This window comes from Panthera pardus, unplaced genomic scaffold (genome assembly GCF_024362965.1).
Source record: "Panthera pardus isolate Hobbes unplaced genomic scaffold, ASM2436296v1 HiC_scaffold_17, whole genome shotgun sequence".
Taxonomy (NCBI): Eukaryota; Metazoa; Chordata; class Mammalia; order Carnivora; family Felidae; genus Panthera; species Panthera pardus.
Genome location: NW_026526732.1, coordinates 3008117 through 3026241, shown reverse-complemented (window position 1 = coordinate 3026241; position 18125 = coordinate 3008117). Strand labels below are relative to the sequence as shown.

Below are 18125 nucleotides of genomic sequence, written 5' to 3'. Positions count from 1 at the left end.
CTGTCCAGCGAGCGAGGAAGTTAAGATGCACCTCACCTCGCCCGGTCCTTGTCCACCACCCCGCCCCCCACCCGCACGTGCCCGGGCGACGCCCGCCACCTCCGCCTGGACTGGGACGCAGGGCCACCCGGGAAGCCCGGCAGCTCCAGGCGAGGCAGCGCCCGCGCCATCTCGGTGGGCGGACCGACCGGGCTTCTGCTCCGTCCCGAGGCTGAGCCCGCACCTCCACAGCAGGAATGTCGCCCGAAGTTCTGTGTTCCGTCCTGGGACCCTGTGCGCGGACACGGCAACGGGGCCACGTCACTGTACCGCCACCCCAACGGGGGCCGCCGGCTCAAGGCCGATCCTTCTGGGGACACAGACGGACTCTCTGTGGCTACCGTCATCTACCGACACCGAGAATAACCCACTTCTTTGAGCTCCACGCCGCCAGGTCACACCCCGGCCCCTCCGCGGGCCTCCTGCACAGCCCGCTTCCTGTGTGGTACACACCACGCCCTCCTCCCCTCCCTCCCTGCTCTGCACGCACCTCTGCCCGCGGCGCAGCGAGCTGTCCTCTCCTCCCTCCCACGGTGTCCTGTGACTCTCTGTAACCGCAACCGCCACGGGACTGGGACATCTTGGGGGGCCGGGGGAGGTGTCAGGCGGTCGCCCGTCACCGCCGCCTGGTGCCGTGTTCCCACCCTGACCTCCGGTATCCTCTAGGGCGTGGGGTCTGGGCCTGGCCTCGCTCCCCACCGCCAGCCTTCCCCAGTCGAGCTCCGATCCGCCCTGCCCACCCCCCCCTCCGCCGTGCCCGCCCCCCTGCAAAGCCCGGGGCATGTCTTCTGGGTTAACCACTGAAGAGCTAACTCTCCCATCACCCGCTCTGAGCCCACATCGTTATCAAGGATCGTCACACCAAGGCCAAGGGCTGTGCTGGCCCTTCCCCTGCTGACCCCTGCGCTGCTGCCTGTGGATCTGACCACGGATCCCCACGTGGGGTGGGGGTGGGGGTGACAACCTCAGAACAGGAGTGGGGGCTGGGCTTCACCCACCCACCCCCAACCATTCTTCCAGCGCAGGGGTGAAAGCAGCTTCCTCCTGGGGCTGCCTCACCTACCCTCACCTACCGGACTTGCCCCGTGGACACTCCTCGCACCTCTGGAACCGTCCCCCACGCCCCACCCTCCTCCTCAACTTTCTGGTGTGTTTTTCGGTCTGGATGACACCCTTTTCCCTGCCGTCACCATCACAGTCCTGTGATCTTGTGCAAATGTTCACAGCATTGTTAGGACAGAGACTGTCTCTCATTCATTTTTCTACAGAAACACTCTGTCATGCCAGAACTCAATCAGTGTGCCCCCCACCTAAAACGTTATAAATTTGATCCAGAAAATATTCTTTGTCCAAGTGTGGATTTATTTCAAAATTGTCGAGATTTATATATTATTTTATTACATATGATAAGCAATTTTTAGCTTAAAGTAAAAACTTTCACATTTAAGGTGTTTTTTAAAAAAAAGATACTTTAAAACCAGACATTTTTAAAAGAGCTTGCGGCACAGTCTTAAATATTCACATCTTAGATGCTGCTTAGGAAAGGTTAAGAAACCAGGGAAAAAATCATTTACAATTGGCAGAGATTAAAAGCTCCTAATCTGCGGGGAGAGCATGTTAACGACACAACATGAATTTCACGTTACGAGTGTTTAACAGTTTAATCAAGCGTGGCCTTTCCGCCAGCACACAAAATGGTCACGAAGGTCACGGCAGCTGTAGGGGGAGTGATTACTGCATCGGGAAAGGCGTACTTCACCAAAAACACAACATCAGTCCTTCCAATGCTCTTTTCAAAGAATTTCTCATTTTCAACTTAAGAGAGAAGAGCAGCATTTAATTACTGCATCCCTGGTTGGGGGGGGGGGGGGAGAAAGGAAAAACAATATAATAACCTGCCTCAGGAGCAAACGTGGACAAAACATTTCCGCCAAGAGACAGACATGTGAGGACGTTTTACAAGAGAACTCAGTGAAGCCATCAAAACATTTTCTAACTAAAACTCTGCTGAGTATCACTTGAAACCAGGAACTGAAATTTCAAAATAATGTTTTAACGTCTGAAATGGCATTTATTTTAGGAAATCTTTTCCAGCACACATGCTAATCTTGATGTAAAGAAATAAACATAAATACCAAAAATAACCTAACAAAAGAACCAAGTTTTAAAACAATGAACTGGATTTTAAAAAGCAAAACGTTTATGACGAATCCTCAGAATTCAAAAAAAATAAAATAAAATTCACAAGACTTCGCCTTTCACATTTTCTTTCCAAAACAGTTTGTTTAAACTATTACTTGATGCTTTTATGCATTTAAAATTACTATTTGTATACGGATTGTTAAAAGCATGCACCAGTCAGGGCGCCTGGCTGGCTCAGTCAGAAGAACATGAGACTTTGGACCTCGGGGTTAGGAACTTGAGCCCCACGTTGGGTGTAGAGATTTTTTAAAAAAAACCTTACTAAATAAAAAATTGAGGAAAGCACTCACCAGGGGACTAGAGCTGTGTGAGCAGATTCTATATGCTGCCCTCAAAGGCAGAGGGTTAAGCACTTTCTAGTAGCCTGGCCATGGCTTTGAACTCAGTCTTTCAGGGGTGGATATCACTTCTAGGTGACCTGTCCTCTTGCTGAGAAACGGCACGACATCTCCCAGCTGCGGCCCCGAGGACAGGCGAGCTACCTATGGTCCCCCTGCTGGACAGCCTGCCCACCTGGGTTGACCCCGTACAGGCACTCATCAGAAAGAATCATCCATTTGAGATGAATAAAAATCGTATTTCTACAGTTTCCTTCATTGTTCACATTAGGCATACGAGTTTGCTGTTTTTCATATGTAACCTGTTCCCAAATTTCACCCAGAAGCAAAGTTGTGCCTCAACAGAGTACTTTTCTGAACCGGTCAGGTTTAAGGTTATAATTAGGTTTTTCCCTCCACAACTAAATTAGTACATTTCTCTGAAAAAAATGCAAGAAAATGGTAGTTACTCTTGACACATAAAATAAATATGTTTCTACTGGCTTCAAACAAACACCGATGTGTCAGACCTCAGTTTCTAACTTCCTGTTTTTTTTTTTTTTTTAATGTGGACTTTTGTTTTACTGGTGTCTGTCCATCCCATTTACCGAGTATTTGCGGTCAGGGAAGGATCAGGAATCTCTCGTCAAAATTTCCTAACTGTAAATGTTTAATTGGTAAAAACAGGAGGTTCCAACCTGGTTGCTACACATGTTCTGAATGGTTTTGCTTTATACGGCAAACTTCTATTGATCTTATCTAAAAAGTAAATAAAGTAAATTGGGGGCGGGGCATGCGGAGAGAAAGTCTACGAAAAACAGCTTTTTACATCATATTTGAATGTGCATATCCTAAAATTCACGTAACTGTGTCAAGATCAGCAGAGGACCAGAAACGACAAGATGGAATTTGAACAGTCTCACCTTGCATACGGGATGTACGACAGGCTGTACCTGCAAGAAAAATTCAAAGATGCTGAGACGATCCAGACACCCGCCGCTCTTCTTCGTGCCGAGGGGCCACACTCCAACACCGTAACAAACAAAGCTGCGCGATGCTGTGCACTAACCCTCAAAACACAGCCCCAGACCAGTAACAGCAGCTTCAGCCGGGAACTCGTTAAACGGGCAAATGATTGCTCCCCGCCCCCCGCCTCCCGAACAAGAAGCTCTGTGTTTTCAGGAGCCATCTGTGGGACTCGACCGCCCACTACAGTCTGGGCCTGTTCCGGTAAGAAGGTCACCCTTTTAAGTCTTTTCGATCAAAAGAGTAAAGCGAGAACAAACGGCATTCCCCTTCAGGGATACATCAACCATCACGTACGGATGATGCCACAAAGTGCAACCTCTTACAGAAAAAGGCCAAGGCACGGGATTTACATCTTCCCACGGTTCCCCGAACAAGAGTGAAACCACGCACAGAGAAGCGCAGGTAACACCCGTCGAGGCCGCGACCAGCGGAGGGGAACAGGGCGCAAGGAAAGACTGATCTCGCAGGGGCGACGTCGGAGAGGCTGAAGGCCACGAGCCCGGGCAGGGTGGCCCGACCCCTGCAGGGAGCGCACGAACCCAGCTCTGAAGGAAAACCCTCTGACAGATACTGGATCTGTGACAAACACCGAGGCGTGTGAGGAGGGGCGCAACCAACCCGATCACACACTCACCGCGGGGAACTGGCCGCAGCCCAGGCCCTTAAGAGGCTTCCCGGGAGGGGGAGCATGTGGCCGGGAGGGAAGGGCGAGGCCGAATACTCGGAGGGACAGGTCACCACAGGCAGCGGGAAGGCCGAGAAGCGGGATTTGCAACTGTGGGCAGCTGACTCTGTGGAACCACGTGGGTTTGAACTCATTGGGTCCACTTAAATGTGGATTTTTTTTTTCCCCCAATAAATACAACCGGGAAATTTTTTGGCTGGAGATCTGCACCATTTTGAGAAAACCTGGCAGATGAAGCCCGCGGCCATGGAATACCAAAAAGAATTAAGGAATAGGTATAATCGTAAGACCACACTACAGGACACATACAGAAAATGAATATTAATCGACTGTTTCTGTAACTGGCAAAGCTTCAACAGTAGGCTCTTGGTAGTTAAGTTCTGGGGCAAAGGTCATACACAGATTTCTGACGGTGGGGGTTGGTGCCCCTCGTGCCGAAGGTCAACTGTATTCACTGACGATTCAGATGGGACGTGCCAGATATCACAGGGCCACGTTCGGCAGAGGGAATTCTCCCTTGTAACTATCGGGCAACACGGAGCAAAGAGCCAGTATTCTCCCGGGCTTCTCCCTGACATGGCCTCGCTTGTACGCGTCCATCTGGTATTCCCTACATGTGCTGTCGTTTCTCTTTCTCATACGAAGGAGAAGGAAGGGCATCATTGTGCAACAGCACCCCACCCCCCACTGGCGTGACCCCACCCCTCCCCAGTCGCCACCGAGCGACGTGTGGGTCCCACGGGACACTGCAAATCGCACTCATCTGACCTCTCAGGAGGTCCGTCCCCTCCAGGGCACATGCTTCGAACCATCACACGAAAGGCTAGACGTTCCCAGGCTCAAAGGCTCCATAAGAAAATGCTTATCGAGACTTAGGGCATTTGAAGTTTCTCAGCAGCCTACGCAAGACTTACCAGGTCATCGACAAGAACTGCAATATGCAGAACAACAAGGCCAGGCCCTTCTTGTGCCACTAACAACAGCAAAAACAGACAAACAGCAGGTTAGGAATCTTTAAAACTATTTTCCTCAAACAGGTTTCAATTCCTCCCCTTCGAAAATGCAGACAGCTTCATTTACGTTGTTAAGTTTTACCGTGACAAATTTGAGACTCGGTAGATCCGAAATTTACATCTCCATGAAGCGTCTTTCCTTTCTAAAGTCTCCGTATCAATTTAGACGCTGGGAATACAGGGCACCGAGGGAGTGTCCCCGAAGTAACCGCGCGAGGCTGCACGCACCAGTGCTCTCCCGCCAGCTCCCCAAGTCGACGCCACCTGTGCTAAAGTCAACCCTGAAAACCCCACGGAGCTATCCGATCTCTGTCCTGGGTGGGATGTGCACCCTTTACTCCTTTCTCTCTTGCTCCTGGAGTTACTTTTTGAAGAAAAACGGCATTTTATCGTGATCTTCTAGAATAACGTAAAATTAACAGTTTCGGTTTTAAAATGGCCTATTTTTAGAATTCCTTGTCCATTTCTATTTTTGCTTACTTCTTTATTCATTTTAACTTACTGCCTATAAATAAATAGGCTGTTAGACCAAGGCCAAAACTCAATGTTCCATGCAGATATGCAAATACTGTTTAAGAACATTCTTTTAGGGGCGCCCGGATGGCTCAGTCGGTTAAGCCTCTGACTTCGGCTCAGGTCATGATCTCACGGTTTGTGGGTTCGAGCCCTGAGTCAGGCTCTGTGCTGACAGCTCAGAGCCTGGAGCCTGCTTTGGATTCTGTGTCTTCCTCTCTGCCCCACCCCCGCTCGTGCTCACGCTCTCTCAAAAATAAACAAACATGAAAAAAACTAAAGAATATTCTTTCAGTCATCATTGAGAAATGAGGTGTGAGAATTGTCACACAATTAAAGCTCAGTCCATTTTGACACAGAATATTTCTAGAACATATATGCTACTGTTTTTTTTTTTTTTAAATGTGTAGTTTTCTTGATAGCTCACGAACCACCTCAAATCCCTAAGTAGATGGGGGTGGGGGGGGCGGCAAATAAATAAAGGGAATAAAGACTCAGGAGCACTGGAAAGTGTGCTGAACTTCAGGCTAATGAAGAGCTGTTCACCTTAACAGTAACAGGTATATTGAAGTTCTTTTGCCCGCCCGCCCTTTTTTTTTAAGCGATTTTACATCTTCTTAAAAATTAATTAATTAAAGTAACCTCTGCACCCAACGTGGGGCTCAAAGTCACAACCCCAAGATCAAGTCACACGGTCTTCCGACCAGGCCAGCCAGGCGCCCCCTTTTGCTGATTTGTTTTGGTTTGTTTTCTTGCCCTTTCGTATTAGTTTTGACATCTTGCGACTCGAAACGCACTCCCTCATCAGCGGCCTCCTCTCTGCCGTAGGGGAGAGGATGGCCCGGCTCGTGAGCACCGCAGACGAGAGCAGACAGACCCCAGCAGGAGCCCCTGGGAGCCCAGGAGCCGTCAGGGTCAGGTCAGTGTGCTCCAGAGGCAAGCAGGAGCCCGCCTGTGTTGGATGGCGGGGTTCATCGCGAGTGTAGCCACTAAGCTCATGTCACGATACACAATGTTAGGGACACCCAACCTCTGTGGGCTTCAAGAAGCCAGACTTTGAGCTCCTTCGGGACAGCAGGGTGAGCATGACGGTGAGGGGCCAGTTAGCAGAAAGCAGGCGCAGCTGACATACTTACCCAAAGAGCAGCGCACAGCGTAAGTATGAAACACAGCTATAGGAAAGGAAAGAAAAAATTGCAAATGTGAGTCCTTTCAAAACCTTAAAAAAAGTCATAAACTAATCTGCATCGTTTGCACGCATAATAAAACTACGGGACAAGATCAGAGCCGCGGCCAAGTCTAGCCGCATTCCACACTGCGAGCCAAGTTCATCCTCCCCTCGAGTCCGTGACTGCAGTGTTCCCAGGCGAACTGGAAGCTCCTAGTGAACAATCCGTTGATCAAATCAACGGAAAGGATGCTTGAGGAATGGTTTAGTGATATCAGCTATTCTTTTAATTTGATCTTCAATTTTTCTAATTCTTGTACAATTAACATCTAGCGTTCTGTTAGTTTCAAGGGTACAACGGAGGGACTCAACCCTTCTACACGTGACTCCGTGCTCGTCACGACACCCACCCTCTTAGTCCCAGACGACAGCCGTTCTTATGCGTGCTTGTGTGTCTAGTAACAGAATATCGCCAACAGAGCTTAGTACGACTGGGGACGCCCAGTAATTCGACTTTACTTAAATCTACTTTACTTAACGGAAGGAATCTACTGTAATGATTTCCATGCAGAAGATGACAGCATCACTCCACATCCCTGGGTCCCCCAAGGGGCAGGTGACAGCAACAGTGACAAGCAGGAGGCTGGCGGACAGAGAGCCCTAGGCTTTGACGCTCCGAGTGTTAAATCAGTCATTCGGTCCAGACTCCAGTCATCTTCTCTTGAAAATGAGGACGGTGTCTACCCACATGCTCTGAAGGGCTCCGACAACGAATGAAGCAGAACTGGTCTGTGACGTGCTTGAGGTGGGGCCTGGCACTGAGGAGACGCCACGTGAGTGGCCGTATGTGCGTACGGCCATTATCAGGCAAAATCTTACGTGAGCAGCAAATGAGACCACACAGAACAGTCAGGTGGACATGCTGACCGGAGTCATCACCGAAGTTGTGTCATATAAATACTTAATGGTCTCTTCCGGGAAACGGTCTACATTTCTAAATGTTTGCACAGCCTTCTCGACTTGATGCTTATACACGACTAAGACGGGTTCCAGGAGACTCTATGCAAAGCCAGTCTCCAAAAAATCCTAGTGAAATATAAACTTCTCACGGTCTAACAGCATGAGATAACTTTCCAGTAACCCAGACAAAGTTGAGTGTTAATGTATCGCTGTACATGCTAATACACGAAATTCTAACTGGAAAAATCAGAAATACGGTACTGAACTATGACGACAGTGAAAAAGGACACGAACGAGAAGTTAGTCTAAAACAGGTGTTCCCTCTGGTAACGAGGTGGGAGGAGACACACATTATGGTTGAGAATGAGCTGCGTCCAGAAGCTTAGCACTGGTTACAAGGACAAACCGGCCGATACGATGACCTTACGCTCCACAACGTGCATTAAAGAGGCAAGAGGAATCTGCCAGAGACACAGACGAACACGCTGGGAGCCGGGGGCTCAGTGCACGTGGGGACACTCGAGTTCCTCGGCCCGGGACCCCAAAACGTCAGCCAAGAACCCAAAATGTGCGGCGTAAAAACGGTTACCCGCCCCTCGCCCGGTTCACAGATAAAGAGAACGCCAGGTGTCAGGGTGACGACCTGGCAGCCGTGCACAGTCTGGTGACAGGGACCCGGCACACTCACAGGTCCGGCCACAGAAGCCACGCTGTTGGGAGTACAAACGGTGACACGGGAAGGCTCCAAAGCCAGACGGCCGGCTACGTCAGTTGAGCCCAGCGTCCCCGAGAGGACTCCAGTGGCCCCGGAGGAGACCCGTACTCCAGCCCCACCTCCCCGAGAGCACACGCATCCGGTTAGAGGCGCTCTGCGGGGCTTGGAAACAGCGTTCAAGCACCTCCAAGCTCCGCTTTGAACCCACGGAGCTCCGACGCCAGGCACGTGCAACAGGAGGCGGGATTTCGCGAGTCGGCCAATTGAGGCGATGCTGTACCATCTACCTCCTGCAGACACACAGGCTTAAGGACGTGAGGGTGACATACGGGCAGCGAAGAAACAGAACAGGACAGACAGAAGGGCGGGCAGCCATCTGCAGAGCAGTAACTCGAGACACGTCCCAAGGCTTGAACTGCCAGTGTGTACTTACAAGCATAATAACTGTTGCAAGCAATCTTGTCGTTTCAAACATTTTCTTCAGCTGCTTCATGGGTCCCATTAAAAAGCACGTACTATTTGAAACAAACAGGAGCAGAGATGAATCTGTAATTTGTCTGGCCATATAAACAAAAATGCTTTCAAGAAAAGACATCCCGTGCTGGTTTACGAATAAAAATTTCTCACTAAATCACTTATATTTTTCTTTAATATTAAAAGGAAACCTTTTTTTTTTTTTTTAGACTTGTTTATTTAAGTAAGCTCTAGGCCCAACGTGGGGCGTGAACTCATGACTCCGAGATAAAGAGTCACATGCTCTACGGACTGAGCCAGCCAGGCGCCCCAAAAGGAAACTTTAATCTAGTTTCCCATGACACACATAAATGCCTTTTTACAAATTACTGGCGGTCGGAGGGATCCTGAACTCACAGGTGATCTGCTTCCAATCTGCGCCAACTCAGTCGCTACCCTTCCTCATTTCCGCCCGTGACGGGCCAGAGCGATGAACGACGCCCTCCGGACACCGGTCCGTTTAAAGCCCCAGACAGCGGCCACACATGCACGTGCTGAGCTGGGCTCTGCTCAGACCGGAGCCTGGAAGGGAAGGCCTGCAGGCACAGGCCCAGGAAAGCGGGCTGAGCTTGGTCTCAGCTCACACAGCTTCACGTGACTACCTCTGATCCAGAAAGTTCCGGAGGAGACAGAAGGTCACCTGGGAAAGCTAACTCCTGCCTCTGACACCTACTTCAACAGACATCCAAACACCCAAACATGCACCAAAGATCCTCAGACAGGAATGTGCGAAAGCCCGATCCGAAATGCCACTGGGCTCGCTGGTGCTCGCCACCATTAAGGCCGGCTCTTCGGGCTGGTCGGCTGGAGGGCCGGTCCTTTCTCTCACTAAGACGCGGCTTCACAAGCAGGGAGCGGGGCTCCGGAGGACGGTCTGGTGGGAAGTGCGCCTGGTCACCTCACTGGGCACACCCCCGGGGCAGGGACTCACCCAGCTCCAAGGATCGCACACTGGGGTAACGGAGAGAAACACCCGGCAAGTGCCCCAAATGCCGGCTCCCCCTGCCCGCCCCACTCCGCCGCGCCGCTGGCCCACGGCAGGGAACGATAAACGTTTCCTGAGCGAACATCAACTGTGCAGCTACAGAAGCAGACCCTAGCACGAAGCGCTCACCGGGAAGGAAGACTGCGATGGCAACAGCAACCCAAACGACCCGAAGAGCCCGGCTTCTACACGTACCTGGCCAGCGCAGCGATGTTTCCGAGCGTGTAAAACACTGCGAAAAGCTTGATGCCCCCGGGAAGCCACAGTAATCCAGTTCCCTGAGTTAAGACAGATTTTAAAATCATGACACCACCGTGACAGCTTGAAACACAAACGCGCTACGGACGATCATTACATAATATGCAGTTTAAGTATAAATGCGCCAATGCAGACTTTTTGTAGTTCTAAAAAGGCAGTTAACTTTCCTTGTCATCGACTCTGAGCCTTCTGCCTGTTTTGCGGGTCGGTGCGCACAACTTAGCGGTAACACAACCTCCCCTGCGCACGTGAGTCAACCTCACTCTTACGTCAACAGGCCCCGTAAACGGCAAGTTAAACAAAGTAGTTAAGGCATCTCGATTCCTGACCCTGCAGCTCTTTACACACATGGGGTCTTCTTTAAAAAAAAATGATTTTCGGGGCGCCTGGGGGGCTCAGTCGGTTGAGCGTCCACCTTCAACTCAGGTCATGGTGTCACAGTTTGTGAGTTCAAACCCCGTGTCGGGCTCTGTGCTGACAGCCCGGAGCCTGTTTGGGATTCTGTGTCTCCCTCGCTCTCTGCCCCTCCCCCGTTCATGCTCTGTCTCTCTCTGTCTCAAAAATAAATCAACATTAAAAAAAAAAAATTTTTTTTTAAATTATTTTCACAGCCCCTAAACCCCATGAAATGTGAACGCCTCCCCGTCCTGATCTCCTCGCCCCTATTTCAGGCGACATACATCCCGTGGAAACAGACTCACTGCGATCGACTACAGGCTGCTCGCTGCCACTACCCAGGGTCATCGGTCTGACAAAAAGTAAAAGCGATCGGACAACACGAAGCTTTAACTCACAAGGATAGAGAAGAAAATGCCGCACACGAAGCAGATCGCAAACCACTTCAACCTGGTGTTGAAACTAAGGGACGAGGCATCCAGGACCTTAAAGAGGAAGGGAGATCAGATCACGTTCTTAACCTGCCATGAACCAGTCTGATTCTTCATGCTGAATTATGGCCAAGTTTCATTTTAACCCGTACGGGGAATCGGTCTTATGCTGCACATGGTCGGGCCTTGGCGAAGAGCCACAGTCCACGGCTGCCAAGGGGGATGTGAACATGACCTGGGACTCACGTGGTCCTGAGAAGCCGAGAGCCCTGCCCAGGTGTGAGAGCAGCTGTGACAGCAGCCCTGGGCTCCCGGTTCTCCAGGGCCTTACCTGGGCGGGACGCCAGGCGCACCGGACGTGGACCAGTGGACACAGCGTATGATGCGTGTTATAAAATACTCAGGGCTTAAAGAAACAAGACAAGCGGACTGTGGACCGATGATGCGGAGACGGTCCCGGCACGCAGGGCTCACCGCCTCCCCGCATCCCCGCCGGAGGTCACATACGGCAGGCTCCCTGAGGCAGAGCCTGAGACAGGGATCTGGTACACGAACTGCTCTCAGGAGAAACCCCGTAGAAAGTCGGGGGGCTGAACGGGGAAGGGGGACCTGATGTGGCGTCGGCTGGAGTTCAGCCCCGGCCTACAGCGTCACCCCGCACCTCAGTGTCACTTCTGCCTCGAGGCAGGGGGCCAGCCTTCCGGAACCCACCTCCCATCAGCCGGTCCCTGGCTGTGGGCAAAGTGGGGTGACTGCAGGACCTCCAGGGTGAGCCGCTGGGAGATGGGTACACCCGCCCCGCGACGGGGACCTGGGCAGCCGGCAGGGGTGATCATTTCCATGTGTTATAAAAGTTCACTTAAAACCAACTCAGGAAAGTCCTAGGTACCCCCTCACCCATTATTAAAAACACATTACTGGAAAGATCATTTATGCTAGAGCAAGAGCATTCCTGTATGCTGTGTAAATTCTGAGCAAACGGTGAGGGAAGAGAGCGGCAGTGACCCCGCTCCTGACACACTGATGGGGGGGGGGGGGGAGCGGGCAACACACTCTTGCAACTTCTGTCCCAGTGAGGCTGGGGCGGGACAAAAGCGGCTGCCTCAAGAAACTAGAAACAGAGATCTTGAGAACTCATGTATCGACATGTCATTTCTGACTTCCGTTACCGTATATACTCAAAAATGAGACACACTTAGTATGTATTCTCGAGAATAATGAAGCAAAACCAGAAAATTTTATATGCGAAAGCTCAAAATACCTTTGGCTACATTCCTTACCTCGACAGGTTAGTCTGGGAGTCCTTATGCAGCATGAAAAGTAGATAAAAATAACTAAATAAAGATTGTAAATGTAACACACATCACTTTTTAACACATTTAAGAAATGTTTTTTCAAAAATTTGCTTTAATTCCCACTCTTGCTTCCAGCAACGTCCCCCGTGTACAGAATCGCTCCACTGTACGAGAAGGCTAGACCGGCCCGTGAAAACATCCGAACCTCACGGGACCAGAAGGGCGCCCGCCAACAGTGTCCCTGCTACACAGAGCACAACAAAGCCCAGAGGTGGAGCACGACACGGGAGGCGGACCGCGACACGTGCAGGGCAGGGGCCGAACGGTCAGGGTGAGGACACCGCGACACGGGCGCGTGTCGTCTGCACTTTCTTCTACAAGTTTAAATCACCCCACTGTTGCTCTCCTGTCGGCTCAGCTATTTGCACCACAGGAGGCGTCTCCCCCTATTACCATTTCCACGGGGTGATCTTAAAACCGAAACCGAAACGAGTTATTTCTATTCGTAAATACGGAATACTCAACCCGCGAGCAAAGACCCGTCTTGAGCTCAGCGTAAAGAGCCGAAGGTGAGCCGACGGCGAACACAGGCAACAGGTGTCCAGCGACTCTCCTGAGTGGGATCGTCACCCCACCTTCCCGGGCGCCCTGCGCCTGACCCAGTCCCCTCCCCTGACTGGCAGGCTCACGCGTCAACGGCCACCCCTGCCCTCCCCACTCCCGTCACCTACCGCTCTCTGGTCATCCTCTCCCACTCGGGACCCCTGATCACAGGTCCCACCCTGCATCCCGGCAGAGTGTTGGATGCTTTCGGCATCCACACGGGCGGCCCGGCCTCCCTGCGCCTCGCCCCCTAGTCCCCGTGACCTTTGCCCTCCAGTGCGCTCAGTGAGCCAGGCCACTCTCACCGCCCGGAATCAGCCCACGTCCAAACTTCAAGCGGCAGCTCCCGGCCCCCGACGTCCGGCCCCGACGGTGGCCACGCTGATTCAACTGCTCGTGTCCCGGCTGCACCGCGGCCTCTGGGTCCCCTTAGCCAGCCCCCCCCCCCCCGGTCCTCCTCCCTTCTGTTCTGCGGAACTCCCACACCACGCCGACTCAGGAGGGCCTCTGGAATCCCCCTTCCGCCGCACCCATCTGGCAAAATCCCACCGCGACTCCAGCCTGCCGTCCTCTCCTCTGGGCGGTCCGACGGCAGGACGGGGGGCTCACAGCCAGGTGCTCAGGTCATCGGCACCTTCCGGCGGGCCCTGCCTGCCCGGCAGCCTGACGTGACACAGTGATGTCTGTCTGCCTCTGGCTCCGCGGCCCGCTGACTGCTCAAACCTCCAGTCTTGCCCTGACACTTCGGCGGGCAGCTCCCCGTCTTTCACACCAAACGGAAACCATCAACGCGCCCTCCCTCCACCGTTTGCCGCCGAACCACCGCGCCGACCTCCAGAACCTCTCTCCTTTCCCTCGGATCACCACGGAGGTCGGTGCGCCCTGCCCTAGAGCCCAGCCCTCCACCTTCTCTGGGAACCTGCACTGTCAGCTCCGCACCCCCAAGAGCGCCCCGAGTTCTCTCCCTGAGACCATGTCTCTCCACCTGTCCCCGTGATTGGGCCTCTCCCGTCTTGAAGAAAAAGCTCGCCTGATTCCCTCCGGCCTCTGCTCATCCATTCAGCAAATACCTACGGAGTGCTCCCGGGTGCCAGCTCCACGGGCCGCTCAGGGTCTCGCCCTCCCTGCACCTGCGCCCCACATCCGCTCCCTGACATCAGGCTCCCGCGAGCCCTTTGTGTGCTGCTCCCCTGACAGTGAGTGGAGCCGCGGGCAGGGCCGACTCCCTGGGGGAATGGCCCAGAGGGAAACCAGCCCTTCCTGGGTTCCAGCCTCCTGCTGCTTCTATCGCAGAAAGTGCTCCAAGGCAGGAAGTGCCCTCTCACGTGGCCGGCTACTGGGGGCGGCTACTGGGGGTGGGAGACTGGGGGGGGGCGGGGAGGTGACTTCAAACAAGCAAATGCCCAGCGAACAGAACAGCAGGGGCGGGATGTGCTGCAGGGGAAATCAGGCAGCTCCCAGGCTGGAGGGCAGGGAGGGCAGCAGCCAGAGCGGGTGGTCCTGCTGAAGGCCTCTGGGGACGTGCCTCGAACTCTGGCCTCCACCCTCTCCACCCTCAGCAGGACGATGGGGCAGTCCCAGATCTCAGATCCCTCCTCCGCTGTCTGGCCACCTCCCCAGTCTGCCCTGAGCCAATTCCATGAAGCCCTCCAACTCCGGCTCCTGCGTGTCCGGCCGGCCACACTCAAGGGACACCACCCCGGGTACCAGCAGCAGCTCCTGGCATCCTCCCCGCCCCGTTCCCCGCTGCGTGCACTCGCCAAGGGGGGCCCCATCTTCTCAAGAACCCCCCCCGCCGGTCCTGATTACTAGGGGGTTCACTGCCACTCTCCTCCCTTCCTCAGCCCCAGAAACGCCTCCTCCAAGACCCTGCCATCACGCCAGGCCACCGGCTGCTGCTTCTCACTGTTGTCACTACCATCCCCTGGGTCACCCCCATCACTGCCCCATCACAGCTCTTGCTCTCGTACGGACTCTGCACGGGGCTTGCTACCATCCCCCCACTCCTGTCTGAACTCCTGGTGACTTCGTCACCACAGTAAGCCAGCTTCCAAACTCTAAGACTCTTGGTTTCTCGAGCATCTCTCCTCCAAAGGTCGAATTCTGCACCTTACGTCAACCAAGCCCCTTCTCTCTGGCAATAAATGCACCACGTGTCGACAATCTCCGTGACCTCGGTTTCAAGCGTCCTCCTTCCGATCACCAGCCCCTACCCTCCAGCACCCCCGCCCCCACCCTGGCTGCCCTCCTATAATCACTCGGCCCTCTGTCCCTCTGACGCATTCACTGGGCAAAATGTGAACCCTGGTGAAATCCAACTCTGCCAGCCCTGCCCTCCTGCTGCTGAACGTGACTCCCGCTTCAAATTCAGGACCACTGCCCACAGGTGGGGCCCTGTGCTGCGAACAGTCCCAACGCTGCTCCCCTCCATTCGTTTTCCTATTCTCTAACCAACCACTTCGCACCTCCTTGAACTTCAACGCTCACCCCCTCCAAACTTCCACCTGACAACCTCATTTCCTGTTTCAGTGTGGACAGCTAAGGAGTCGGGGGAGAATCCTCTCCCGCTCCGAAGGCAGCACCTGGAGCTGTGCCGCACGCTCTCCCCGCTCTCCTCCCGTCGCCCGCACACCAGCCTGCGTGAGCTGGCCAAGGCCGGCCCCATCTCTTGTGCACACGTCCCATCTCCTGGGATTTTCCCAACCACTCCTGGACGGCACCCCAGCAATGATCCCCTCTCTTGCCTGCATCGTCAGCTTCCCCCTTTTCTGGACTATTCTCAACATCTCTCTCCCCTCTAGACTGTGGGCTCAAGAAAAGGGGCACTATCACCTCCCTGTCCCCAAGGCTTAGAGCGGCTCAGTACAACAGAACTTTCCGCCACGAGATGTCCCACTCACGTACTGTCCTGTACAGCAGCCACTAACACGTGTGCCTCCCGAGCACCTGAAATGTGACCCGTGTGACTAAGAAAGAATTCCAAACCGTATTTAATTTTCACTAATGCAAATGTAAAAAACCACACGCAGCTCTGGGTCCTGTACTATATAGCACAGACGTGGGGCATACGGTGGGGAACAAAAGAGTGGCTCCATCAATGAGTTGGGTGAGCCATTACTGCCCTAGTGGCATTTCTCACACTACCTACCGCTCGTGGATTCTTGTGTTGCCACTGTGATTGGCCCAACTGGTCACAGCGTCCCCTGAGAGCCGAGGCTTCTCTGCCAGCCCCTGAGCCCCCACAGACTCGCCTAGAACCCTGGCCACAAGAAGTGCTGAGTGAAACACGACAAGGAAGGGACATGGGAATGGAAAGGGACTAACAAACGACCCTCGGGCAGCACTATGGGTTGTGAGCGCCCCACTCCCGGGACAGGCCAGTAACGGCTTGTCAGCATGCGCGCCACAGAAACACTTACAAAGCAGTTCCTGCTCCACTGCTATTTTTAAACCTCTCGCCAGAGGAAGTAACCCTCATCAAGCCTCCCGGCTCAGAGCGCAGAAGCAAAGGATGTTTTTGTTTTACGGTTAACCTTGTGGCAGGGGCTCGATGCCCTAACGGACAACTTCTAATTCCGCGTATTTCGCTTTTTCAACGACCTTCCCCGCCCCTCTCCTGCGTCCCTACTCCCAAAAGACACACGCACACACGCACTCCCAGCGCCTCGTCCGCCTCCACGGCGGACGCACGGGACTGTAAGCTCTGGGCTCGCTGCGGCTCGCAGGACAAAGCCGCTGCCCACCTGCTGGCGCTGCCCAGCCGGGTTCAGGGTCCAGGCCGAGCGCAGCAAACCCAGCGGAGCTGGGCTGAGAGCGGCTGGCTGATCCGGGGGCGCGAAGACGGGCAGCAGAGGGGCTCCCGAGGGTCAGAAGGCCAAAAGCGGGGCGTGGGGTGGGTCTCACAGCGAGCCTCTGCAGACGCCACGAAAACCGGGGAGGCTCCCCAGAGTCTCCCCGGGAGGCGGCGGAGTCGTCCCTCCGCAACGCGGCCCGCACAGGACCCCCCCCCCCCCGCCCGGCCCGCTACCTGCGCGGTGAGGCCCTGCTCCTCGTCGTCCTGGCCGCTCAGGACCCGCCGCAGCTTCTCCATGGCCCTGCTCCGCCGCCGCCCCGGCGGCTCCCGCTTGCCGGCCCCCCGAGCCCTGCCGGAACCCGGAACCAGGAAGCCGGAACCCGAAACCCCACGAGACCGGAAGTCCGGGCCGCCCGCTTCCGGCGCGCCCGCGCGGCCCCCGGCCGCTATCTAGCAGCGCGCACCTGCGCGCCCGGGCCCGTCTGGCCGGGGTCGGGGTCCGCGCCTGCGAGCGTCGGTCGTGGGCGTCGCGGCCGTCGCTTCCCTCCCCTTCCCTTCCCGCGGGCCAGCCTGGCGGTGGCGGTGCCCACCCCCCTCGGACCGCGGCGGGCGCCGCCTCCCTTCACCTGGCGTCGGGTCGCGGCGGACGCACAGCCGTTGCTGTAGGACGAATAGACCCGCGAACGCGGGTCCTGGCGCGTGGTGTCGGCGCTCCGCACCGCAGACCCACGGCGGGTGCCCCAGACCGGAGCCCCGGCACTGCAGCCCCGACACCCCCACGTCCAGTCTTGGAGCCCCAGATCTAGTACTGCCAGCCTGTCCCCCAGCGCTACAGCCCCAGCGTCCGGTACTGCAGCCCCAGGGTCTAGCGCTGCTGCCCCGACACCCAGTACTATTAAGCCCAGCGTCCGGCACTGCACACCAACATCAAGTGCAGCGGCCCCAACATCCCGTGCAACAAATGTGATGTTCAGGCCTGGCCCCAGGAGACTACTGAGGGCCATTTCGGGAATACTGACGGGGGTTCAGTTCCAAAGCGGACATCTGCTTACTAACAGTGAAGTGCTCCAAACATCTGCACTTGGGACGAGTCAAGGAGGGAGGGAGGGCCGGCTTTGGGGCACCCGGTTCCGTGTGCTGACCGCCAGGTGGCGCTGGGGCTCAGCTCTCTCCCAGCCCCATCTCAGGACGGAGCACCTACTTTTCAAGG

General features: G+C 54.6%; 1 protein-coding gene and 1 long non-coding RNA gene across 2 annotated transcripts; one reads left to right on the top strand and one right to left on the bottom strand.

Moving 5' to 3' along the window:
* The first annotated feature begins 99 nt into the window (after positions 1–99).
* On the top strand, positions 100–1902 carry LOC109245413 (uncharacterized). Its single transcript, XR_002070870.2, has 2 exons — positions 100–433; positions 1308–1902. It is a non-coding gene; the product is annotated as an uncharacterized LOC109245413 (long non-coding RNA).
* SFT2D1 (SFT2 domain containing 1) lies at positions 1381–17291 on the bottom strand. Its single transcript, XM_019412755.2, has 8 exons — positions 17150–17291; positions 11192–11278; positions 10335–10417; positions 9075–9156; positions 6935–6970; positions 5187–5245; positions 3482–3511; positions 1381–1890 (listed from the first exon to the last, which is right to left on the bottom strand). The coding sequence occupies exons 1-8, from the start codon at positions 17210–17212 to the stop codon at positions 1851–1853; spliced, it is 480 nt and encodes a 159-aa protein (XP_019268300.1). The 5' UTR covers positions 17213–17291; the 3' UTR covers positions 1381–1850.
* Between the last annotated feature and the right edge of the window lie 834 nt (positions 17292–18125).